Genomic DNA, 26,831 nt, shown 5'->3' with positions numbered 1-26,831 from the left:
CTATTGGATGGATTTGGTTAGAAAAAACATGTTTGCATCCGTTTAATTTTTTTTTTTACATTTAAAAAAAAACAAAATAACTAATTTCGACTTCAAAATCATTTACAAAACAATTTCAAACATGAAAAAAAATAGAGAATAAGAAATAAAAACTATGATAGATAATAATAAAAAATAAGAACTAACAAAAAATGAATAAAAATGTGATAAAAATAAGTATCAATGTATCAAAACTTAAGATTACATATTCATATAAAAAAAGTGTCTTATGTTGATTCTCCAAAGGCTCTGAATGCAGAATAAAGTACTAAAGAAATGTGCATTAAAAAAAAAGTACTAAAGAAATGGTGCCCTCGTGAAAAGCACCTTTTCTTTCGCCACAAGATATTAAATTATGCTTTCAACACGAATTTTGAAGTTTAATTCATTTTAAAATAAAAAAAAATTATATTCTGTGAGACGAACGGTTCAAGAACAATTAATTTGCTAATGACTATATAATCCATTGTTTTGCAGAGTTTAAGCAGTATTTTAGTATTGTTTATATGAGTGGTGGAGCTGTGCTAGGCATGTTATATCTAACTTTTCCACTAATGCGAGTATTAGTGGCGGATCCAGGACCCTGAGGTCAGGGGGTCAAATTTTTCAATTGAGCACATCGATAAAAATATAATTAAAAACAACTTTAATATATTTATACATCATATCAGCTTTGATTCATATCACAACAGGGTAATTCACAGCCGCTTGCATATACAAACAATTGAGCTGCCAATTGAAATGGCAAGTTACTTTAGCTATTTTGGTATTTTAGTTTTGGACCCTCTTCACCCTCTAATATTTCCTCATTTCTCTTCCCCTTGTCCATGTCATTATTTATAAATCAACAAAACCATAATGCTTGCAGCTCAACACAATCAATTAGTCAATGTATTTTCAGTTCAAACTCAATTTCTCATGTGCATCAAGTAAAAGAACATAAAAAATAAATAATGGTCAAATCAATTCTTTTCAATATAGGCAACACTATAACTTTTCAATATAGGCAACACTATAACTATTCCAGTAAATGAAACATATTTTTTAGAAGATATTAAACATATTTTTTCTAATATTAAGGACGTTGGCAATTTATATCTATGAATAAAAGTTGAAATGAAAATATAAATTTGAACTTGGTATTGAAGGAGAAAATCTTGAAAACAAGAAATTTTTTTTTTAGATAAGCCAAAATTGATATTGAAAGGGAGTACTATGGTACTCCAACCATTTACAAAAGAGAAAAAAAATTAGCCAAAAGCTAACTATGAAAAAAGAACTGTCAAACGCACAAAAGCTCACAAGGAGGTTGTGCCTCAACCAACATAACATATGGGTACAACAAGGTACAGCACTACTAAATGTCAAAAAAGAGAGAGCTATACTAATAGTATTTCAACCAAAATAAGACTTAAGATCCACCAGTGAAAGATTGTCAAAAATCAGCAACCTGTCAAACCATAAACCAGCAGCAAATTCAGCAGCTTATTCACCACTCTAGGATAGCATTGAACTCATATATGCAATTACAATTCTACAAGAGACCATTACCTACCTAGTATTACCAGAAATAAAACAGGAAAGAAGTTTGGAAAGACTAGAATTGACAATTAAGTTCCTCTATCAGAAATCACAAAATATCATTTGAAATCATTTCCCTAATTCCCTTCACATTCCAAGTTCCAACCTCAAACCAATTACTTAATCAAACCATTTCAATCTCAAATATAAAATCAGTTACTAAATGACTAAATCAATCCAGTTACTACATCAGCAATTGCTAAATTCAGCAAAAGGAAAAGCAAGACAACAAGCTTATAACTCAATTCCTACATCAGGACAACAAGTTTATGCTAAATAAACTAAACTCATATCCTACATCATCAGCAATTGCTAAATTAAAACCCAGTCTCATTTCACTTCAATTTCATATACACAAACTTAATTCAGCAAAAGGAAAAGCAATTGCTAGGTTTTCAATTTCTAACTTTCAAGCTTTCAATTTCATATACACAAACTAAACTCAATTCCTAACTTTCAAGCTTCAACAGCAGCAGAAAGAGAGAGAGTTGGGGTTTTAATTTCCCTTCACTTCACATTTCAATTTGGGGTTTTTCAATTTGGGGGTTTTCAATTCCTAACTAACCTTCAAGCTTCAACAACAGCAGAGAGAGAGAGAGAGAGAGAGAGAGAGAGAGAGAGAGAGAGAGAGTGGTGGTGCGTTGGCGGCCGCCGGTGGGCGGTGGTGGTGGACTGGTGGCGTGGTGGTTGGTGGGTTGCAGGCTTGCAGCGTTGATGAATGATGAGTGCGTGAGAGAGAGAAAGGAGTGGAACAGAGAACGTGAATGAGTGGTGGTGGCTGGGGCCTGGTGGTACCGTGGTGGTGGCCGGAGGTGCGTCGCCCGGTGGTGGATCAGTGGTGGTGGGAAGTGGGAACTCGAACTGGATCGTGAGGTGAGACCGTGAGTGAGTGCGTGAGGAAGAAAGAGAGAGAGAGGAGTGAGACCGTGAGGACTGAGGAGTAAGCCTGGGACCTGGGTGCAATTTTCAAATTTCAGGGGGTTCAAAAAAAATCACTCTAAGGGGTAAGTAGGAATTTTTTTTTCCAGGGGGTTCAGTTAAACCCCTTAGCTCAACGTGGGTCTGCCCCTGGCCAGTATTACTATCCTAAATTAAGCTGGCTTACATTTATAGCATTCAAATCTCAGTTTAGCACCAGCTGTGCAATCACTTTTACAAGTTTACAACTATACATCATAACATTATCATCTGTTGATAAAATTATTATATATTTACATAATAGTAAGACCATCCACAATGGATGGTTGAATCCTTTGTTGAAATGTGTTTGATTGTGTTTAATAGGTTTAGTGGTTTGTTGAAATTGGTTGAAAGGGGAGAGAGAGGGTGATTTTGTTGAAAAAATTAAACATGTTGAAACAGCCTGCGGTGTGCCACGTGGCGCAAGGCCAGTGGCCACCGCAGGCGCGTGGCCTGCACGCCCAGACAAGGCGCGTGACGCGCCTTGTCTGCAGGGGAGAGAGAGAAAAATTTTCAGGCCCTGCCACGTGGCTGCTTCTGGTTGGTCCGTCCGGATTTCGTTTTTCCTTATCTTTTGAACTCAATTATTTCATAAAAAAAAATATTTTCTGAAAAAAAAAATTATACCAAAATTCATGATTTTTTTTTCTCTATAAATAGAGACTTGGTTCGTTTGATTTGGACACAGAAAAAAAAACCAAGTTTTTTCACTCTCTTATTATCTCTCTCACCATCTTATTTATCTATCTATTAGCATTTGTATTGAAATGGATCCCAACAATCCCCATTTCAACACCCAGAATTCTTCAAACAACCCATTTTACAACCAAAACCACAACAACTATGAAGATCCAAATCAAATTTCTTACCAACATCCTCAAAATCCCACCAATTATCAAGTCCCACATCAATTGTTCAACCAACGTCCTCAAAATCCAAACTATTATCAAGTCCCTCATCAATTCTCCAACCAACGTTCTCGAAATCCAAACTATTATCCAGATCCGAATCAATATTCGTACCAACCTCCTCAAAACATACAAAATTTTAACCAGTCATCAATTGTTCCAAACTCTCATCCATCTTATGGATCTGTGAGATATTCATCTCAAACACCTCAGTCTAGTGGTTATATGCCAGTGGTTCCTGAAAATGTTCCGAGTGTTGATGTAGCGGAATTTCCGGAATTTTCAACACAAGTCAATCTTGGTGGCGGGTCAGCTGATAATGAAGTCAATGAAATCACTCCTAAGAGCAAAAAAGCCCATTTACCCGCATGGAACACTGCACAAAATCTAGTGCTAATTAGTGGGTGGATTAATTGCGGAACAAACAGTGTTGTCGGAAGAAACCAGAAAGGAGAAACATTTTGGAGAGATATTGCTGAGTATTGTAATGAGCATTGCTCATTCGATCCTCCGCGCGATTGGGTTGCCTACCGAAACCGTTGGAATTATATGAACACAAGACTGGGTAAATGGATTGGCGCTTATGATAGCGCTAAGCGTGAGCATCGAAGCGGTTGGTCGGAGGATGATGTTATCGCAAGAGCGCAGGAATTATACGCAAGTGGGAAGATTGGTCAATTTACTTTGATGGAAGAATGGCGCGTTCTCCGTGATCAACCACGTTTTTGTAGTCAGGTAGGAGGAAATAGTGGCTCGAGAAGTAGTGGATCTAAGAGATCACACGACAGTGATGCAAGTGGCTCAAACTCTATAGGATCAATTCCTCGTCCAATGGGTAGGGAGGCAGCTAAAAAAAAGAGTAAAAAGAAAATTAGAGAAGATGCTGACGAGGTGGTGGACAAAGAGTGGGATTCTTATATCATTTCAAGGAGAAAGAGCTTGAAAAATTGGAAAAGATAGCATCGGTGCAAGCAGAGACTAACGAATTGATGAAAGAGAAGACTAATGCGATGAAAGAGAAGACTAATGCTAAGAAAGTTAGTATGTATCTAAAGCTAACTTCGGAAGAGCATCTCAGTGACCGTAAGAAAGAGTTGTTAGAGCAGTTGTCCAAAGAGCTATTTGGAAATTAATTTCAAGCGAGTCTTTGTCTGTATTCGGTCAAACTTGTCAGTGGTGTGAATTCTGTAGTGTTTGCTTTAATGTTTGCTTTAATAATTTTCAAGTGGTGACAGCTATGTAATGTTTGCTTTAATGTATGGGTAACTGTGTTTGAATATGTACCACTCAATTCGAATCTTGTCCTTTTCCGACAACTTGTTTCAAATCCACCAGTGGTGTCAAGTCTGTACTGTTTTCTTTAATAATTTGCCCGTGGTGTTAGGTCAGTAGTGTTTGGCTTTTATGATTCTCGGGTAACTGTGTTTGAATATGTGCCACTCAATTCGAATCTTGTCTTTTTCCGATAATTAACTCTGGTTGATAACTTATTTCAAATCCGGCACTCAACCACCATTCAATGTACCTACTTATATGGACTCATAGATCCATTGATGTACCAATATCCCAAATCTCTTCCAATCTACTTCAAATTTCACAAAAAATGGATCCATCTGAGTGTCCTTTTGATCTTGCAGCATACATTCAAAGTAGTCAAATTGAAGAAGCTTATGTACTCAACCGATTTAGAGAGCGTCGAAGAAAAATTCGAGAAGATACTGCACCTCGTAGTAGAAAATATCTCGGTAGAGATCATACAGAGGCAAACCAGAGGCTAATTGGCGACTACTTTGCCAATGAGCCTACATATGACGATGCAATGTTTCGTCGTCGGTACCGGATGCAAAAACATCTTTTCCTTCGAATCGTTGGTGACCTTTCAAGTAGTGATAACTACTTCACCCAACGCGTTGATGCAGCCAATAAACAAGGTATATCACCCTTAGCAAAATGTACCACAACAATGCGAATGTTAGCATATGGTGTGGCAGCAGATGCGGTCGATGAGTACATCAAAATTGGAGGTACTACAACATTAGAGTGTTTACGTAGATTCTGTAAAGGAATCATACGATTGTATGAGCAACAGTACCTGAGAGCACCAACCCAAGAAGACCTGCAAAGAATACTACATGCTAATGACATGCGGGGGTTCCCAGGCATGATCGGGAGTATTGACTGCATGCACTGGGAGTGGAAAAATTGTCCTAAAGCATGGGAAGGTCAATTTACTAGAGGGGATAAGGGAACCACAACAGTTATTCTTGAAGCAGTTGCAACTTATGACCTATGGATCTGGCATGCCTTTTTTGGATGTCCTGGAACGTTGAACGACATCAACGTTCTAGATCGGTCACCAGTGTTTAATGACGTGGAACAGGGAAAGACTCCAGCTGTGAATTTCTTTGTGAATGGTCGTCCTTATAATATGGCATACTATCTAGCCGATGGTATCTATCCTTCTTATCCAACTTTCGTCAAAACGATTAGACTTCCTCAAAGTGAACCCGATAAGTTATTTGCAAAAGTTCAGGAGGGATGTCGGAAGGACATCGAACGTGCATTTGGAGTTCTTCAAGCTCGTTTTAAAATCATCCGTGAACCAGCTCGCTTGTGGGACATAGTTGACTTGAGTATCATTATGAGGTCATGCATCATATTACATAATATGATTGTTGAGGATGAACGAGATTCATATGCTCAACGTTGGACCGATTTTGAGCAATCTGGGGAAAGTGGATCTAGTACACAGCAACCATACTCGACCGAGGTTTTACCCGCTTTTGCAAATCATGTGCGTGCTAGATCCGAGTTGCGTGATTCAAATGTTCATCATGAACTGCAAGCAGATCTAGTGAAGCACATCTGGGCAAAGTTTGGAATGTCTCAGGATTGAAGATGATTTGTATCGTACTATTTACGTTATTTGTGTGTTGTGGGCTTAGTTTTCCCTTGTCTTGCATTTTAAGATATTGTGTGCTTAGTTTGTTATCTTGCATTTTATTTTAAGAAAATAAAATAAATTCTTGTATGCTTAGTTTGTTGTCTTGCATTTTAAGTTAAGAAAAAAAAATTATAGTCTATATTTTTTAAAAAAAAGTCTATATTAAAAAAAAACAAATTGTTAAGTGTTTATTGTTTTAATTTAATTTAAATCGATAATTGAAATTTTATGTAATTATAAAAACAAAAATATAAAATTAAATAAAAATGTGAAATAAAAAAGTGGTGGGGTAAGGTGAGTGGTGAGTGGTGGGGTAGGGTGTTGAGAGTTAAACAAAACCATTGGAGTGGGTAATTGTTGAAAGTTTGTTGAATTGGAGAGAAAAGATGATGTGGAGTGTTGGGAAGAGAAAAAATGGGGTAGAAAAGGGTTAAACAAAATATTTTTTGTTTAACCATTGTATATGGTCTAAGTTGAAAAATAAGTTTATCTGAGCGTAGTGCTGACAATTTGATCCATATTCCATCATAATACATTTGATCGACAACTGCACATGCATTTCGATACTAAGTGTTACATCGTGGACCACGGATAAGAATAAACGAAACTACAAGCATCTAAAAATTAAGGTAGAATGGCCAACCTTGTTTAGGATATATCTAGTATCTACTAAAGTACTACTGCATTTTGTGTGTATTGGTTGAAATGATAGTGTTCGAGTTTGGATATCAGTTGAGTTAATGTAAAAACACGTTTATATTTTTTTGTTACAACGGAAAAAAAGGTACGTTCATTTTAATAATAGAAGAGTTATTTTCACGTGAAAGCACGGTCATTTAAAAATCACTAGTTAGGTTTTGTTAGCGCTACCATGAACTTTCATAAGAAAGTACTGTTTGTAGGTTTAATTGTAATTTTAGTTCCCTAATTTAGTATTTTAATTTCTTGATTTTGATCCCTTAGTTATGTTTTAGCAATTTTAGTTCTCAAAGTTTTAAAATAAATTAGATATGACACATCGTTAATTTTTTATTCAAATTTAACGATTTTCGCTGAAGAGTCTCTCAAGAGGAATGGACAAAATTTATCGAGCTGTAGGGGAAAAAATAAATAATCAATTATCTCATGGTTCCAAGCCGAGGGAAAAAATAACCATGAAATAAATTTCATATCAAACTCATTAGCAATTTCCCCTCTATAAACTAAGGAGCTCCGTTGGGAATCCAGGGATCCTCCCAAACCTTCAGATTATGCTAGACAACGCATAACTAGGCTCGTAGCCTAGCTAGTCACAAAAATATTTTCGCTGGAAAAGTAAACTGGTTTATAAACCCAGCTAAGTAGTGCATTAGCTAGGTTGTGATATGATACGCTACCATTTCTTCCCTACAAGTGCGGATGAGATCTTATTTAGGGCTTTGTTAATAATCCACTTAATAACATTATTGAAAGATTGTTTTCTCAATTATTGCATTCCATTGAAATGATCATGAGTTTTGCTAGCTTGAGTAACTCGCCTCACAACCCAAGAATAACATCATGTATAAAAACAAAAGTATATGGCGGGTAACATGTCAGATTTAAGCCTAACTTTTTTTAAAAAATATATCAGATTTAGCTTATTTAAGCAAAGTTTACCTCAAGCCCCGCATATTCCTATGCTGCAACCAATGTCAATATTTGGTAAAATCACAATAATCTTAGGTGATCCAATAATATTTTGACATGAAATTTCCTAAAACACATGATAAAATATTATTTAATCATCTAAGTTTTAGTGATTTTACCAAATATATTTACTTTAGATACTTAATTGTTTTAGAGAACTTCATTCTCATTGATGTAGATTAAAGAATAAGTAGATAATATTATGATTCTCTCATCTCATAATTGATCCCTAGATTTTTCCCTCCTCAACTCGTATGTCCTCTAACTCTTACCATTTAAGTTATCCTAGGTTATGATTTTCTTATCTATACTTCTTTTCAACTTGTAAAATCTAAATAATTTTTTAGCTTTTTTTTAAAGTAGTTAGTTTTTAGATATTTCATATATTGTATATTGAATATTTTGATACGTATTAAATATAAAAAATTATCATAGACATATTTAAAATTATAAATAATTGTAAAATCAATAAAAATATAGAAAGTACATTTTTATTGGTAAGGTGGAAAACATTAACACTCACGATTTTTAAACATATTATTAATTTGAAAAAATAAATTAAAATTTCTAAGAAATTCCTTAAAATAAAATAATAAACGTAATATTTTCCCACAATTAAGTTTTCAGCATTTATGGTTCACAAATTCAAATTCAAATTTAATTTCAATTGCACCTATCACCAGTCCCGATATATACCTGATTGATTCTCCAAGCCTCCTTTACACGTGTCCTTCCAATAGTTCACTCTTCATGAATCACACATGTTACTCTCTCCTCATTTTACTCCGTTTGAATTCGATTTCAATTCAAATCAGAACCCTAAAAGAAGGTCAACTCTCACCCCACACCTCCTAGATCAGAACCCGCTTCGTTCACCACCACCCCTCAGCAAGTCCTCCTTCTTTAACAGCGACATGGTCATCTACTCCGATCGCGACTCCCCTTTGCCTTAGTTCCGTCACCGAGCATCACTACTTTCAATCTCTAATTTGTCTCAGTTTCAATCGTCTGATTCCTCCCCCTTTCAGCTTCACTTTCATCTCATTGGTCAATTATATTATTTGTAATAGTATATTTTCCTTACTTTAGTGTTTTACGTATGGATTCAATCGTATTTCCTATGTTAATTATAAATGAGTAATGATATATGAATCAAATTTTTTATCTCACGAATACAACGAATTGTTTAACAACCAATTATATTCATATGTTGAGGTTATGATTGGGAAAAAACAGAAATCTAAAAAATCAATGTATTGATTGATGTATCAAATATAATAGACATATTCCTTGTGCACCGCGCGGGTAAAAAAACACTAGTTTTAATGCAATATATGAAAATGTTTTTTTTTTGGTGCATTAATTGGAAAACATTTAAATTTTTTTTCTTCTAAAAGTTGATTCCTGGACATTTCATTTTAAATTCATATATCATTTTTATTACTTGAACTATCTGTTCTTATTACTTAAACTATCTTTTAGAACTCAATATATGAAAGTGTAGGTGTAGCTATATTATTATTATTTTGTCAAAAAATTTATTTGCTGCTTTTGTCCTTTTTTTTGTGTGAATCTCCATAGCTGCTTTTGTCATTGAATGAATACTATTCGGACGTGGGCTGAAAATAGCTGTGGAAACTGCAAACTGTTGAAGGGTCATTATAAAGTCTGAACTGGAGAAAAGGAGTTGTCAGTTTACCTTTTCTCATTCAGTAGTACGTAGTACTAGAAGTACACATGCATTATTGTTAATTTTTTATACATAGGATGGTCTTAACTAGCTAAATATTTGTTAAAATTACCTTAGTTTTATTTATTTATAGAAAAATGTTAGTTATTAATTATTAATAAATTAATTTTTTTATTTGGGTTTGAATCTTCACTTTTGCCTTCACCCTTCAACACCTTACGTCTTCCTTAGCTCACCAAATTATACCCATGACTCATCCCCCAAATAATCATATAATATTTAATGTGTCATAAACTACAATTTTTTAAAACACATATCAAAATATTAGTATTAAACCTATTTAACTATAGGAGTAGTAATTTTATCAAAACTCAAAAGTAAATGTTGAATGATGTACACATCTCACTCAACACAACAAAAGTTGGTAGCTAATTAATCTGTCCTCAATACAAGAAAAAGGGAGTAAGGAGGAAATGTCAAATCAACTTTTACCTTCCCATGACGATTGATGAGGCCTTTTACCCATGTGTTGAATGACAGTCGGCTTGTTGATATTTTCACATAAAAACAAAGCAAGAGACAGAGGAGGAGGAAGTGGTGATCCTCTCCTCTGCAAAGCTTGAAAAAACTTTGTAGTGCTACTGTTCACGCTTGGAATTTATTAAGAGGGTCGTTGGATTGGGAATCAATGAAAGGCTTTTAACTTCAACCTACACATCACAGCTTCATAAATAATAATGATATTTTGTTTGAAACTGTGCCTTCTTGTACACGCAAAAAGCCTATCGATGTACTATTTCCTCATAAGATGCATTCATTCTTGCTTTATGAAGATGTTGAGTTAAATGAAAATCTAAAATGTGTTGATTATCAAAAGTGTAGTATTTAATGTTATTAATGTATTTAATTCTACTTTTTACAGGTCTCAAACAAGGTTACAAGGGCGTTTATGTTTTGCCTAATTTGGCATGAGTCCTTAGAGCATCTCTAATGGCAGTATCTAATGTTAAATACATACTCATATGAGTATCTATTATTATTGGAGTACATGTTCAATTCCAACATGACAAAGATGAATATGTGGGAATAGATACTCTACACTAGACTTGAAAAATGAGCTTGTATTTATTACAAGCACTTACAATTAATTAAAATGAGATAAATAATAAAATATACAAATGTGATGTTGATGGTGAGATCCACTATAGAAACTTTTAAGAGTTGTTGGGTTGAAGTAAAAAGTTAGTAAAGTGGTGTAGATGATGTGGATATTTTAGTGAGTATTTATGGTATTATAGGCAACTGTAAAAAATAAAGTGTGGATATTTTAGTGAGTATGATGGATGAAGATGCTATTAAAAACATACTAGTATTGAGAATTGCCATCATAGAGATTGAATATAGAGACATGACTTTCAAGACCACATTTTCTTTTAATTTGTCTAGAAGTGTTGGACTTGTGAAATGTTTTTAATTACTCGTTCACATAAACTTTGCAAAAATCAAAAAGCGTGAAGCAAATAAATGGATACAAAGTCCAAACACAGAATCCAGTTCCACCACCATTATATCGGAAACTGCAAAATTATTGGAGCATACAGATGTTAACAAAACCAAGTGGAATGTCAGAGGGTCAGTTTATTGGATGGACTAACCATACCAAAATTCAATGCAAATTTGCAAATAGACAAGACATGGGGAAAACCCAAAGCAAGCATGTACTACTCCTACGTAGCTATGGTTTTGAATGACATAAATACCATTAATTACTACCTCCGGTCACATTTTTAAGCAACAAAAAAAATTCACATAGTTTAAGAAATGTAGTTAAACTAGATAAAATACATTAAATATGTCTTGAATCAAAATAAACTTCCAAAATTATCCTTTGTTATTAGTGTTGGAAAGTGGGAAAGAGAGAGAATAATTAATGAGACACATTTAACAAGTTAGAATTAATAAGGGCATCATGGGAAAAAAATAATTAATATAGCTCAAACTTTCATTTGGTTCTTATAAAAAGGATAAATTTTTTTTTCTCTTTCATGCTTATAAATATGACCGGAGGTAGTAAAAAGAAAAAGATGGGTTGGTAAAATGTTAACTGAAGTTAAATTTATTAATTAAATGTTTATAAAAGATATAATTTTTTGTAACATTTGGAACGCCAATCTTTTTTTTGAAAGTACCAATTTTTATTATTTTGTACTAATGATATTTTTTTTTTTTTTTTATTTTTTTAAATATAAAGTATGAGGCATTATAGTAAATTACACATAATACACCCCTCCTCACCTTTTCTTGTCAAGATTCATATGAAAATAATTTATGTGCATCACACCTTATTTTTTCTACTCATCTAAAAAAAAAGAAAATATATTGGGAAATGTATTTTTAGATGAGACTAGGATGAACCATTTTAATTTTAGTCCACTGGTGAACCACCGATTATACATCATCCGATGTAAGATTTTAACAATATTATTAACAGTTATAATTGAATGAATGATACAAAAGGTATATATGTAAAAATATAAGTTTAACGCTTTTCCCCTGAAACTCTAACCTCTGTCCTATCCCCGCCATTGCTGGAGAGACGCGCGAAGGCTCCGACTTGGGGATTGCTTGACCTCCTCACCATCATTTTCATCCTCAAACCAATTTTCCCTATCACCATAACTAGAGGGGAAGAATGGAGAAAGAATAACAACTCTTGACTAGAACTACAACACCAAACCTCTTACCCAATTTAACTATACAACCTATTTTGTTTTTCACAATAGCTGAATAGTGTAGTCATAAACACAAAAATATTTTTTAAACTTTACACGTACAACAATTTTCGACTATCTCAGGTTTTTACTTATTCCTTTTTGGTTGCAATTTCTTACTCTTTGATAACACTGCGATAAAATGAAACATATTGTGAGAAAAAGAAAACAATTATCATTATAATTGTTCATTATTATTAGATAAAGAATACTTATTTAGGGTGGTTAAAAATGTGTTGCCTAAAATGTTCGATTTATGGCAACCTGCACAAACTGATTCCTGATGCACAAGCAACACTTTTTGCTCGTTCCATATACCTTATTGCTAAAAGCAATAAATGGTGTAGTGTAGATACCACCATACCATGAACACTACTTTAGGGAACCCCACGGTCACAATCATCCACTACGCCACCACAATCCGGACCTCCCCCAACATTGAATTAGAGCATCTCACAATTGGCATGAGTCATCGTCTCTGATGATCTCCATCGCACTAGGTGCAGCCGCGAATCCTGCCACCATGTTCTCGCTCCTTAAGGTCGTGTCCTTTTAGACCAATCTCCATTCTCACATACGTTTTCGCATGCTCCAACACCTCTGCGAGCGCTACTTCGTGAATATCAAAGCCTCATTGCGAGGTGCCATTGTTGTTCTAGTTTTTTTTTTGTTAAGCCAAAGCATTGTTGTTCTAGTGGTCGTTGTTGTCTCTCTCCTTTTACTTTGTTCTCTCCCCATGCTCTTTGTTATTAGGATTTGAGTGCTTTAGGAAATTTATTACTCATAAACTACAAAAATAGACTTTGGTTCACCCATGATCCAAAATTAAAATGGTCTACCGTAGTCTCAACCTATGTTTTCTGGGCTCACTTTTCTCTCCACCTCATTTTCCAACATTTCAAACAATGTGCAAAATCAAGACAGAAAAAGAAATAAATGATATAATTGGTGAAGTTATAGGAAATATTGAAAAAGACGAGAGATATGAAGCCAAATTATAAAAATAATTTGAAAGAGAAATAAAAATATGTACGAATGGTTACTCTTATGATTTAACTAGCTCATGGCGAATGAATATTTTTATTAATTGTTAAAATGCGTTTATTTTTTAATTTGAATCCACTTCAATTTCGTCCTCCATAATTCTAAAATATATAAGACAATCAAATAAAATTCTTTTCAAAGTTAATTCTATTTTCAAAACTAATTATATTATACTATCACAATATCACTCATGAGTCCCGACCCATCATAACATTCATTTCTCTCTATTTTTATTTTGAGCCTGAAGAAAACATTATTGTTCACATTTGTTAACTTTTGATAAAATGCTAGTATATAAAAGGCTTAAATTATCTTATGTAGTCAGTAATCACTATGATAAAATATTTTCAAAGAGCAAACAAGGTTCTTAAACAGAGAGGTTTAAGCGATGCATATCCATATTCCAAACGCAGAGACTGATATTCTTCTGTACATCTAATAGATGATGAACATGAAAGCAAAATATAACTTTGAAGGTCAACAAAATTTCCCGGCACTTTCAAAAATTATCCATTTGTACAGTACTAGCTTTCATTCTTTTTTTCTTGTTTCCCGCCGGCAAAATCATCCCAAGAATCAGCAAGTCAATGCCTCATACTTCACCGGAATCGACCTATTGAACCTCCCCTGCGAAAGCAGATTCCCAACCACCGCAATATCACGGCAAAACACACCTTGAAAAGCAGAGGGATTCACAATCGAAGGTGAAGAAGCAGCACATTTCCTTGACTCATATACCAACTTATCAGGCTTATTACCATTATAATCATCAATCTTCACTTCATCTGTTTTCATCTGAATCTTATGTTGCACTTGAACCACAGCATTTGCTGTTTTTTGCACCACATTCATCTTCCTCTGTTTCTCAGCATTCTCTTCCTCCACAATCACACCATTCACACTGCTATAACCCTTCTGAATCAATCTATACAGCAACAACGCTGACATCCTCGCCCTGTCTCTAACCGATTCAAGGTCACGTTCATCGGCTAGCTCGCACCGTTCGATGAACCCGGTGGATTTGTCCGGCTTGTGCTTCAAACAGAGTAACAGATGAGCTCTCTGCAACTCTGATTTCCCACACCCGCGTCGTAACCCGATCAGAGCGTGGTAGTCAACGTTTCTGGTTTCTCCAGCAGCGACTCTCTGCTTTAGTTGTTGAGATTTCACGGCGAGGGTGCAGAGCTTCCCCGGAATCTCGCCGTAGCGGATGTTGTGCCGCTTCCAGATAGGGCCGGCGAGTTTTCTGTCACGTAAGATGGAGTTGTAGAGAAGCTTGAGATGCTCGAGGTCGTGCAAGCAATCTGGGTAGCAGCGAATTGATTCGAGAAGGGAAGCTCTGGCTTCGAGTGCTTGGATGCAGGCTGGGTCCAGTGCTAAGGTTCGGTTGCAATCGGCGATTGAGTCGGCGATTCGGCCTGCAGAGCGGAATGCGGTGGCTCTGTGAAGGTAGCACTCGGCGAGGAAGCCTTGTGGAGCGCCGCGGCGGCCGTCGAGGATTTTTGAGAAGTGTCGGATGGCCTCCGAGTGGAGGCCTGCGTCGAGGGCGGCCATTGCGGCGGCGCGGCGGCGGAGGAGGAACTTGATGTGGGCTAGGAGTTGTGTGACGGATTCGGACTCTGTTAGAGGGGCGCGGGGTGGGGTGGTGGCTGCGGTGGTGGAGTCGCCGGAGAACGGTGTGGTGGTCCAGAGTGAGAAGCTGTCGTCCGACCAGCACACGCTCTCGCGGCGGAACGCCGCACTTGCTAGGCGTTTTCCGGTTTGTAGTAGAACCATTGCATCCTCCATTAGGCCTAAGTGGCAGCATGCTTTGCCCAAAACCAAGTATCTGTATGCAATTAACATCATCATCAACATCACATAATCAATATTGGAAAATAAAATTCAATCATTGATTCAATACTCACTTGCCAACACTCTCTTCAAAACTCTTTCATATGGATTGAAATTCACATGAGTTCATATTTTTAGTGAACTTCACTTAAATTTTAACCGATCAATAAAAGAACATTGAAGGGAGTGCTAGAAAAAGAGTTTACATAAATAGACCGGTGTGTGTATAATGTGATGAATGAAATGATTTATTCATCACATTTCTATTTATTTTTTAATTTATATCTTTTTTATATTTTTTGTCCCATCACATGTTATGTTATGCACTCATTTTTCCCTATCCAAGAAATCATTATTCAATGTAAAATCCAACCAAACTAGTTGAAATTTGTGGACCATTTTACCATAATATTTTATTTCTATGACTTTTGATGGGCATTGAATAAATTAAAAGTAAGAGTTGGGAAAAATATTCAATTCTTGAAATAATAGCTGGCACCAGCATTTACTGAAACCCCATGGATCTTGTTGAAACTTGAAGATGAAGACATGAAGTCATTAATTAAAAATAAAAGCTGAACCCCTAAAGGTGGAAGAGAAGGTGCATTTTCAATCCAGAAACAGGGGACAGATAGCAAAACCAATAAATCATCATAAATGGCAATTGATTCCTATATTTCCTTTCTTACCTCCAATACCCTTCTTTATCAAAACTTTTACAGAGCCCAGCCATGACTCTTTTCTTCAAATCAGAAACAGAGAAGCACTTGAAACTCTGTTCCTGAACAGAGGAATCCGATGTTGATGAAGAAAGAAGCTTCACACCTTCTCTAGAAAGCTGCTGAGACGAAGAAACTTCAGAAGAAACAGAGCCTGAGTCATCACTCGCTGCCATCGCCATCTTGAGGCTGGGAATATAGTCTTGAAGCATGTCGGCGACATCCTTGAACCGCCGCAGGAAGAGCAGAGACCTCGCTCTGAGCTCAAGCGCTTGGTCTAGCCGCGGAGAGATCGCCAAAGCCGCGTCTAGAAGGCTCACAGCTGAAGTGATCTCGCTATGTTCCTGCGTCGCGATGAGGCTGCGTGCCTCTCTGATATATTTCTCAACAAGCTACACCATTATAGAAATAAAATCATTCAGAATTCAGAAATGTAGAAATAAAAACCTTAAAAGACAAAAATAAATGTTGTGGTGTTTGAATCAATCTGTTTCAGTTTGTTACCTTACGATTGGTGAGCCACCAGTGTTTTTTCTCTGTAGGATTGAAATAGGGGGTGGTGACAGCCATTGTTGGTGGTGGAGAGTGGGGAGTGGTGCTTGGAGGAAGATTCAGCCTTGGATCATCAAGATATGAAGCACCAAACACACTTTGTGTCTTCTCCAACAAGCTGAAGCAGTTATAGCATTGTCTTCCCTTGGAAGGGAGAGAAATGTATAGGGAGGAAAATGAGGGAGTTTAGAGAGAGAGAATGGGACAATGTAGAGGTAGTGAGTCACAAATGAGGGATTTTATATGAGCTTATAAGGGAGGAAAAAAAAAAATGAAACCCTTGAGATATTGACAACATTAACCCTTATGTAAAGCTTTCAACCTTCATTCTCAAAGCTAGCTGGCAACACACCATAGATTCTCTCTCACACTACCTATATTATGATTTTTTGGGAGGTTTATGACCCTATAAATTAAGTTGTAATTTTTAATTAAATGATACTAGTAATGTTATGTCCATGTATATACATGGACCGTTATATCAAATTGACATTGGGTTGGTCAAATTCATTGCTCTCATTATGAGTATTTATGATCAAGACAAGTCAACAAAATTAACCAATAATGATTCTTTCACACCTCTAAAAAAGGTGGAATGAGGAGAGAGATAGGAAGAAAAGAAAAAGTAAGAGAGAGAAAGTATGAGATGTGATAGATAATAAGAGGAGAGAGATATAAATAAAAATAAGTGCAAATGAAGTGTTTAGAAAATGAGGTGTGTACATATCATTACTCAAAATTAACTCTTTAATCGGCTCGGCCCAACATGGAATATACTCTCTCAGTTCCTATTTAACTGTCCGGGAAGAGAAGAAACACACATATTAAGGAGTGCAATTAATTTTGTTGGTTTTCATAAAAGTAGTATTTGTTTTTCATTTTTACCCTTTAGATTGCATTTTATCTTTCTTCATTTATTGTTCTGATAAGGGTATTAGTTGTAAAAATATCATTTAATGTTCTCTTGAAATGCTAAATAAACAGTTAAATAGGAACAAATTATTTTTCTCAAAGTGGACAGATAAATAGGAACGAAGGTAGTAATAAATTTCACATAATGGTTATTATACTCTCTCCGTTCCTTAATATAAGAATCAAGCAACAACTTCACACCCCTTAAGAAATTTAGTAAATTTAGGTAATTGCATTAAATTTACTCTCAATTTATATAAGTTTTCTAAAGCTAACCTCCACTCATTATTCATAATCTTTATACATCATTAATACTATAGAAAGTGGAAAGAGAGAGAAAATTAATTTAATAAGGGCATTCTTGTACAAAATTAATTAATGCACCACAAACTACAAGTTGATTCTTATAAAAAGGACCAAAGTGCACCCCCATTTGCTTGTTGTAAATAGGAACGGAGGGAGTAGTATTTAACTACTCCGTATTTATTTACTTGACATGCTGCATTTATTGTATTTAAAGAGGTCTCAACTCTATAGGGAGCATTTTGACTATGTATTTGGTGTTTAAGATTTCACAAGGTAAAACGAGAGGTCCTACTAATTAATATATGAATTTTTGTGAACAATTTGTAAACTCTTAGAGCATTTTTATCCATCACATTCATTATAGTGTCTACACTTCATTCTTTACAATTTTTCATAGTGCCACATCATCTAAACCACTAACTAATTTTTTACTCCAATCCAAAAACTCTTAAAAGTTTCTCTTGTAGACCCTACAATCAACTACATACTTTAGGTGATTAAATGATAAACAAATATAATAATATTTTATATGAACATATTTATGAGAGACACATGAGAGAGAAGTGTCTACACTATCACACCCAAATTATACAAGGTGGAAGAACAATTTCTCTCCAATGGTGTAAGACACTAGTGAAAGAGTCTCTTTAGTGTGAGACACTCCCATTGGAGATGCTCTTACACCTATAAAAAAAATTCATATATTTTGAAAATTATTTTTAATTTTAGCAATAAGAAGGATTACTAAAAAATAAGAAGGATTATCAAATAAGAGATTTATAATTAACCCAATATATGCAAAGACAGAGTCTTTTTTGTGACCTGATACAGTAGGTGATAGGAAGATTATGACTGGATATAACCGGTGATAGATCACGGGTTATTGGGTTCAACCACGGGGGAAAAAGGTAAGTCAAGCAAATTGCCAGAAAAGTAAGCAAAGGTGAAAGGTGTGAGTGTGAGTAGCTCCCAAGGTTAATTCTTGATCACTACGAAATTATGGTTTTACACTTTATTCAGTTGACTAATCTTTGAATCGATTAATGATAATTTCTCTTCTTTACTTTTCTGTTGCATAACTAACCATGGCATGCATCATTAACTAAAATTATTCAACATGGTTGAGAGTTCAAGTGAAGAAATAGTGGTAGTATCTCCATATAACACGTGGTTATCTTTGAGTTCAATTCATGAAACAAGCCTTGCAAATTTACTATGATGATCACTGGCCTTTAAGCACAAACCTTAGGCACAGCATGAGGATTCTAAAAGAATCAAGAAATATTTTATTGAAAATTATAACGTTTAATGTTTATGTAGTGGTACACTTGCTTACCTAAATTAAAAATGTAGTGGTACACTTACATTACATACTAGCTAGTACTACTGGAGTGACATGGTATCTATGTGGCACCATGTTGACTTCCACATAAATTAATGAAATATTCATAAAGCTTTCTCTTTATTTTTTTTAAAATTTTTATAAACATTTGACCAGGGCCGTCTCAACCAATATTGAAGCCTAAAGCGAACTCTAAGAATTGGTAGAAAATTAATTTTTTTATATAAATAATTTAAATAAAAATTATTTTTCGGGCTTTTTGAGATGCAAAATCGTTTATTAAACTATCATAATCGATTTCTTTTGAAAAAATCAATAGATAATAAAATCAACCCATTTTTTATTCTTAGATATGATTTTATTAATTTTAATTTTGAAATATTACGTTCCGCATAAGCGACACTTACATGAATTGTTAACATTATTCTATAAACAATATATGCATTTGGGAAAGAATCAATTCCTTTACATAATTAAGTATGCCAATTGGTGTATCATTTCTACATGTATAATTTCTTTTAAGCTGTTTAATTCTGTAAATTAATCCAGATCATCAATATTTGAGTTTTCATTATGTTTTAATGAAAGTTCAAGATTAAGACAATATTCTTTTAATTTTTCATTATCAAATGACCTTGTTTTCGCAATGTTGAAAAGAAATCCAAAAATATCATTATACAAGAGGTAGAGGAAGAATTGAAGAGGGTAGAAAAAGAAGAATTCAAAGAGATCAAATGAAAAGTCACACTCCTCCTGTGCTTTTATCAATTCAAAAAAACACAATAAATTGAATTTAATTAAATATAAATGTTGCACTTAATAGATCCATTTTTTTGGGCACTCAATATGCTATTTAATTGGTCTATTCTTGGATAAATTTCTTTGAAATATATACTAGTTTTTTTATTAAAAAAATGGGGCCTAAAAAATTTTGAGGCCTAAAGTGAGGGCTTTACTTGCCTAAGAGTTGAGACGACCCTGCATTTGACTTGAGGACAAGTTTTAAAAACTAAAAATTCAGAATCAAAAGAGCTCATCAATATTATATTAGAAAAGAACAACTTTTAGCATGACGTGTCGCTCTCACAGGCCAAGTTAGTGACGTGTCGCTCACAGATTAATTCTCACCTAATATTTTACATGTAAGCTCTTTCTCCTTGGCCCCACTTGCCACATGTGCCCTGATTTTTCCTTACCTTATTTCTCCTTAATAAAAAAAATACATTTTTTAATTTTAGATTTGATTAGGATTTAGGTTTTTTATTTCTTAATTATATCTTAATTTATTTTTGATTTACTTTTAGAGTATTAATTAATTTTTATGGTATTTTTATTGAATTTTCAGATTTTTAATTAATTCAGGATTTTATGAGTTTTTATTGTGATTTGCTAGATTTTGATAGTTTTTATCTATATTTATTTAGTACATTTTTAAATTTTAGATTTAATTAGGATTTATGTTGTTTATCTCTAGATTTTATCTTAATTTATATTATTATTTATTTTTAGAGTATTAATTAATTTTTATGGTCTTTTTATTGAATTTTCGGATTTTTAATTAATTCCCGATTTTATGAGTTTTTATTGTGATTTGCTAGATTTTGATAGTTTTTATCTATATTTATTTAGTACATTTTTAAATTTTAGATTTGATTAGGATTTATGTTGTTTATTTCATGATTTTATCTTAATATAAAACCTGTGATAAGTGATTTAAATCAATAATACATCCCATCAGCAAAAACCCTGTTAAAACCCTGCCTACCTCCACCATCTCCTCCATGGATTTCATCTCCTCCATGCAATTCTCATCTCATCTCTCCACTAAACGGAACCACCCCCACAAAATCGTCTCATCTCTCCACGGAACAACTTTACCATCGACTTGCAATCGCATCCCTCCGATTTGCTGCCTTGGACTGATTGGGAAGGTTGCAGATGGAGGTTTCAAATTATTTTCTTCCTTTGTTTGCATAATATGTTATGGTTTTTTTCAATTTTATTTTACTTTACCTTTAACTTTCATTCACTCATGTTTAACTTCAAGGTCAATTTCGTTCATCACTTGCCATGCTAATTTCAAATTCTTTTCTTCAGGTTTTTTTTTATAGATATTCCACCAAAAGAGATTCTTTGGAAGCCATGGATGGTGAGTCCATTTTATATTTTATATGGAATTTTTCAATATTTTGATTTGTTTTTTATGTTTTCTGATTCTCCTTTGTATGTGATTCTATTTTATTCGTTTTTCTTAATTTGCATCTAAAATTTGTGTCCTATGTTATAGGAGGTGAAACATTGATCTGTGTATGTTTTGATTAACCTAATCATTGTCAGTGAAGTGGATTGAGGGAGTGAAATAATTGAGGGGAGAGAAAGGAGAAGTTGTTCGCTCAAGCTATACTATTGAGGTTAGACTTTTAAAACTGGTGCTATCCTTTCTAATATGCTAAACGCCTAAACCAATGTTCTAACAATAAATTGATTTCCTTAGCTTCCCTGGAAACATTTGACGTGAATTTATCCGTAGGTACAGAACGACAATGAGGTGCATACCTCTTTCTGACTACACTCTAGATTCTCAGCTAGCTGACGATGAAACATGATTGATGACTCAAGATCTTATCTTGCTCTCATTTCAAGTAAGCCACGAAACATGTGAGACCAGTACTCATGGAGGTTTTTCTCAGTCCATTATATGTATATATTCACCAAATAAGAGATAGAGATGAAACATGATTGATGACTCAAGATCTTATCTTGCTCTCATTTCAAGTAAGCCACGAAACATGTGAGACCAGTACTCATGGAGGTTTTTCTCAGTCCATTATATGTATATATTCACCAAATAAGAGATAGATATGTGTGTTTGGTGTTGCACTACTGTGATATATATGTATATATTCACCAGATAAGAGATAGAGATGTATGTTTGGTGTTGCACTACTGTGATGCATATATAGTTTTACTGACTTAGTTCATCAATTCTACATCTATCTATCATCATTACATATATTAAAAGTCACTTTTCGAAGGCAATATTAGATTTTATAATTAATCATTGTTCTATTATGGTTCAATTAATCAAACTTTAGTGTGATTGGAAGTCTTGCTTGCATGAGTGTGTAATTATCACATTACGATTTAGTATCAGCATATGTTTTTGATTTGGTTATTGTACTTTCAACAACAGTGCTACATAAAGCAAAGAGTTGTTTTAGCCGTTCAACAAATATAATGGGTCTAAAATTTCCAGAGGGGTTTTCTTCCATTCATCTTCTTTAGTAGCATGTGATTAGTTTCCCCTTACAAATAGATCTGATTGGTTATGGAAACCACTGGAAGGCCATAGCCAAAAAGTGGCTTCAATTCATTCTTTGGCTTTCATATCTGTCTGCAAATTTGATTGCTATCTTTGCACTATCATAGCTAGATTGATGTTGCACATATTGTTATTATGTTTGGTGGTCTTTAGTCTATCCTACTCTAACATGTCTATCAATCTCACTTCATGAGTTCTTGATTTTCTGTTACTTAGAATGCAGATACGGCAGGAAGCTGCTGATTTGGAAGCAAGTTTCATTTGAATTAGCATGAGTTCATATTAATTCATGTTAAAGTTGGACAACAATCAGGAATAACACCTAGGATTGCTGCTGATTTGGAAGCAAGTTTCATTTTATTTTTTAATTAAAAATAAATATTTTAATGATTTAAATTCAAAATGTGATACCTTCTTACTTTATGAAGTGTTTTTTTATGCCAAATAAAAGACTCTGGTTGCAGTGAAAACAAAATTTACATATGATGTTAGGTACCGTGTGGAATTTGTGAGTGTGTTTGTGGATAATTTATAAGAAAAGCGGTGGTGATAGTGAGGTAGAGAAATCTGAGAGAGATTTTGATGTAAATGGCGATTTATCTTTCTTATGAGATTGAACTTTTAATCTTTATCCACACCATTCGAAATTTCCATTATTAATACTATTATTTTCGACACTTATGTCACTGACAAATAATAATTAGGTTCTGATGTAATGTATATTCTTTGTAATGGAGAATTAAGTAGTTGTTTTTAAGAGTCTTTTATATATAATTCAGATGCAAACAGTATGCACTCAGCTATCACTTGAGCACTAGAGCAAGTAAAGGGAGCATACTACGACTGCTTTACTATTCTGAATTTTTTTATCGCAGAAATGCTCCGGTAAGTACAACAAGCTCAAAAGCAGAATAGCATGATGAAACTACTAGATATTATTAATGAACCAAACCTTTTAGTTCCAAACTGTCAAGACCTTCGCTAGAAATTTGTTCTAAAGTACGCCCATTAGCACTACTATAAGAGCAAAGCAACATGCTTCTTATATTGGGAGATAGACAAAAGCAGAGGTTGCCTTAGTAAGCTTTCTCACCTGGATCAACAGAAAAAGCAACTGAAACTCGATCGATGAAAGTTGGAATGGCAAGGTTTACTCTTAAAGTCTTCGACAGGAGGAGGATACAAGAGATCGACCTTGAAGCAAGCAAGGTATGGTGGGTGTCATCATCTTCATCAGTGGCGGAAGCACAGGGGTGACTTCCCTGTGCTTAGTCACCCCTGGCTTCTTGAAATTTCTAAAGAAATTTTTATGAAGCAGAGCATTTAAAGGAAACTAGGCAAGAGGAAGTGAGAGTCACAGGGTGTGAGCACCACCGTCTGCACATACAGCACATGCAGCTCCTCTTTCTATTTTTTTCTTTTAATAATCACATGTAACGGGACCTACACACATCCAAAGTTATAATATTTTAAAAACATAACAGTAAGATAGTAGTCATTTCAAAAAAAAAAACATTAAGATAGTAGTGAGGCCGTGTTTTTTTAATGGAAGGAAACAAAAGCAGGAGAAATGAAAAAACAAGGCATAGAGAAGAAAACTTATTGCCTTGTTTGGATTTGTTTAATTAAAGAAACAGCTCAAACAAGACAAAGAAAAAGAACAAGAGATTTTGCTTAGCTGGTACAATATTTAGAACCTCTCAATTTTCTCTCTTGCTCTTCACTTTCTCATGTATGACTTTTTATGGATATTCAACTTTCATGAATTCAAACTTGAATTTATTGGTTTAATTCTTTTTTTTGTTGCTTAATTGGTTTGATTATATGAGATTAAATTTGTGGTGCTTGTATTTTGCTTGAAAAAGAAGTGATACAAATTATGCACATCCAAAGTTTGTAAAAACGGATCCTTTAAGATTTAGTGGACTTTTGTGCTGATAATTTTTTGGTGCGGAAGAGATATTTTGTGGTTCTTCTCTTCAATTATCTACAAGATAGTCTTTTTATTGATTATGATTTTTTATTATCACCAGAATACTTATGAGGCGGTTAGTATCTCTTGCCCCCAAACTAATATTTTATTTCTTATGCTTATATAAAATATCTCTTGCACTCAAACTAATTTTTTGTTCTCACCAAAATATTTTTTTTTTCAAATTTTTTATTTGATAAAAATTGAAATTTTCTTACAAATTATATTTCTTTATATCTCAGTCCCCCCCTTCTGAAATTCCTGGCTCCGCCCCTGATCTTCATCGATATTACCCACCAGATAGACTTGAGAAAAGACTTTCAGGCATCCTGAGAGTAAGGAGAAGCTGGATCTAAATGTATTAGAAAGAGCCTAAAAGCTTTTATATATAGGAAGAATATTTTACATAAAAATACTTCTACATAAAAATAAATGTTAATAAGATTTCATCGGAATTTTTTTTTTGTTACAAGAAAAACATAATATAATATAGTTTGATGTTAATTTTTTACTATATAATAATATAGTCCACTTTAATTTTTTTGTACAAATTATTATAGGAGTTAAATTCTCCTGCGGGAAAAATATATTTTAACAAGAAAGTACCTTCATTAAGTATTAATTAATGTATCAAATACAATAACAAATTTCGCGGTACATTCTTTTTTTTTAAGATTAAAATGTGTTCTGAATGCTTTATTGGTGATTCTTCATATCTTTTTTTTTTTTGAAAGTAAACTTAATTTCCATTAAAAGCCATTCGGCAAACAAGACATAACATCTGAAACAACATAAGCTAAAGCAGCATCCGGAACCTCCTCCACCCAAACTAAATCAGCATAGGTTTCAGCGGTCCGGGCAAGGAAATCCGCAACAGTATTACCCGTGCGTCTAACAAAAGAGAAGGAAACAACATCAAAAACACATAATAATGTGTGACACTCGCTAATAATGGAACTCAAATAGGAACGCCCAACCTCCTTGGCTTGCCAAAAAGTATATAGCTGTAAACAATCTGTCTCCAAACAAATCCTCCGGAAGCCAAGATCAATAGCTAGCTGCATAGTCCACCTCAAGCTCATTGCTTCCGCCAAAAGAGGTGAGATAGCGGATATGGGATAGGAGCATACAGCCGCCATCACCTCCCCCCTACAGTTCCGGGCCACCATACCCAACCCACTCAAGCCGTTCTCGTGATAGGAAGCATCAAAATTGCACTTAATGATACCTGTAGCTGGCGGCTTCCACCTCGCGGGCAAGGCCACCGTTGGCGCTCTCATCTGGTCACGCACTTGGACCTCCTCCATCAAACAGCTGACCCGCTTAAGCACGGTATCCACCCTGACCTGCTGCTGCTGGAAATTGGTACGGTTCCTGGCCTCCCATATGGCGTAAGTCGTGGTCTGAACAAGAGCCATCACCCCGTCATCATGCAGCTCCAACACCGCTAGCCATAGTTCTCGAAAAGTGGAGAAGGACGCCACTCGAAGTGCTAGCTGAGAAGCGAACCACACTTGTTGCGCCGCTGGACAATGGATGAATAAATGGTCCTCAGTCTCCCTTGCCGTCACACAAAATGAGCACCCGGGGTGTAAAACCCCGATTTCGGTGGCGTCACTTTAGTAACCAAAAGTAAACTTAATGCGGAAAAACGTGAATATATATATATATATTTTTTCGATTATAACTAAGACAAGACTGAAATAAATAAAACCCAAGTGCGAAAAGTAATAAAACTAATATACAATATATAAACAGCCCCCGCTGTAAGTAGCAACCTCGTCACGAGTAACCTCCAGTGACGGAAAGAAAAGTGCAACGCCCGTAGGCAATATATGCAAACCAAATGAAAAGGGTGAAGTGCCCGCAACACCATCCCTCAAAACTGAGAATCAGCTGGCCCATCGGCCTGAAATAAGACTTCCTAAGTCCAACCAACTCTCTGTGATTCCCGTAACGAAACCACACAAAAAGCTATAGGTAGGAAACTACCCTGTCCCGAATGAAACAAATGATGTTCAGAGCTAAGACTCTACTCCTACACTAATCCCATCTCGAGGAGCTCACACTAACACTCAATCCTACATGCTAGCATGATCGTCGTCCGAATCTGAATCCAGAACGACTAAGTCTAGGTACATCCTCCGTCCTCCGCTCGCTATCGCGATGCGCTCCTGTTCCAGCATCCCAACTCTAGTTTCCCCCGAAGGGTGAACCGTCGTGAACTAGTCCGCCAAAGACATCTGACAAAGGGCGTTTGTTCGCCAA

At 34.9% G+C, this 26,831-nt stretch overlaps 3 protein-coding genes across 3 annotated transcripts; 1 reads left to right on the top strand and 2 right to left on the bottom strand.

Annotated features, from left to right (window-relative positions):
- Positions 1 to 5,115: 5,115 nt before the first annotated feature.
- On the top strand, positions 5,116 to 6,453 carry LOC130720315 (uncharacterized; the record flags this gene model as incomplete). Its single annotated transcript, XM_057570943.1, has 1 exon — positions 5,116 to 6,453. A coding segment is annotated over one exon (1,269 nt), but the record flags the coding sequence as incomplete, so codon positions are not given.
- A 7,551-nt stretch (positions 6,454 to 14,004) lies between these two features.
- On the bottom strand, positions 14,005 to 16,940 carry LOC130718258 (uncharacterized). The gene is made up of 3 exons (XM_057568791.1): positions 16,662 to 16,940; positions 16,128 to 16,549; positions 14,005 to 15,433 (listed from the first exon to the last, which is right to left on the bottom strand). Exons 1-3 carry the CDS (start codon positions 16,725 to 16,727, stop codon positions 14,182 to 14,184), a joined length of 1,740 nt encoding a protein of 579 aa, XP_057424774.1. The 5' UTR covers positions 16,728 to 16,940; the 3' UTR covers positions 14,005 to 14,181.
- An 8,372-nt stretch (positions 16,941 to 25,312) lies between these two features.
- Positions 25,313 to 25,981, bottom strand: LOC130719819 (uncharacterized). Its single transcript, XM_057570424.1, has one exon. The coding sequence runs from the start codon at positions 25,979 to 25,981 to the stop codon at positions 25,313 to 25,315; it is 669 nt and encodes a 222-aa protein (XP_057426407.1).
- Between the last annotated feature and the right edge of the window lie 850 nt (positions 25,982 to 26,831).

This window comes from Lotus japonicus, chromosome 5 (genome assembly GCF_012489685.1).
Source record: "Lotus japonicus ecotype B-129 chromosome 5, LjGifu_v1.2".
NCBI lineage: Eukaryota > Viridiplantae > Streptophyta > Magnoliopsida > Fabales > Fabaceae > Lotus > Lotus japonicus.
The sequence above is the reverse complement of the archived record's forward strand: the minus strand, read 5'-3'. Positions and strand labels throughout refer to the sequence as shown.

Bases quoted from the DNA above. Each gene is read 5' to 3' on its own strand.
- LOC130719819 (XM_057570424.1), bottom strand. From the start codon at position 25,981: ATGGCTCTTGTTCAGACCACGACTTACGCCATATGGGAGGCCAGGAAC.
- LOC130718258 (XM_057568791.1), bottom strand. From the start codon at position 16,727: ATGGCTGTCACCACCCCCTATTTCAATCCTACAGAGAAAAAACACTGG. The intron at 16,550-16,661 runs GTAACAAACTGA...ATAATGGTGTAG, and splicing joins GGTGGCTCACCAATCGTAAG to CTTGTTGAGAAATATATCAG. The intron at 15,434-16,127 runs GTAAGAAAGGAA...AATTGCATACAG, and splicing joins GATAAAGAAGGGTATTGGAG to ATACTTGGTTTTGGGCAAAG.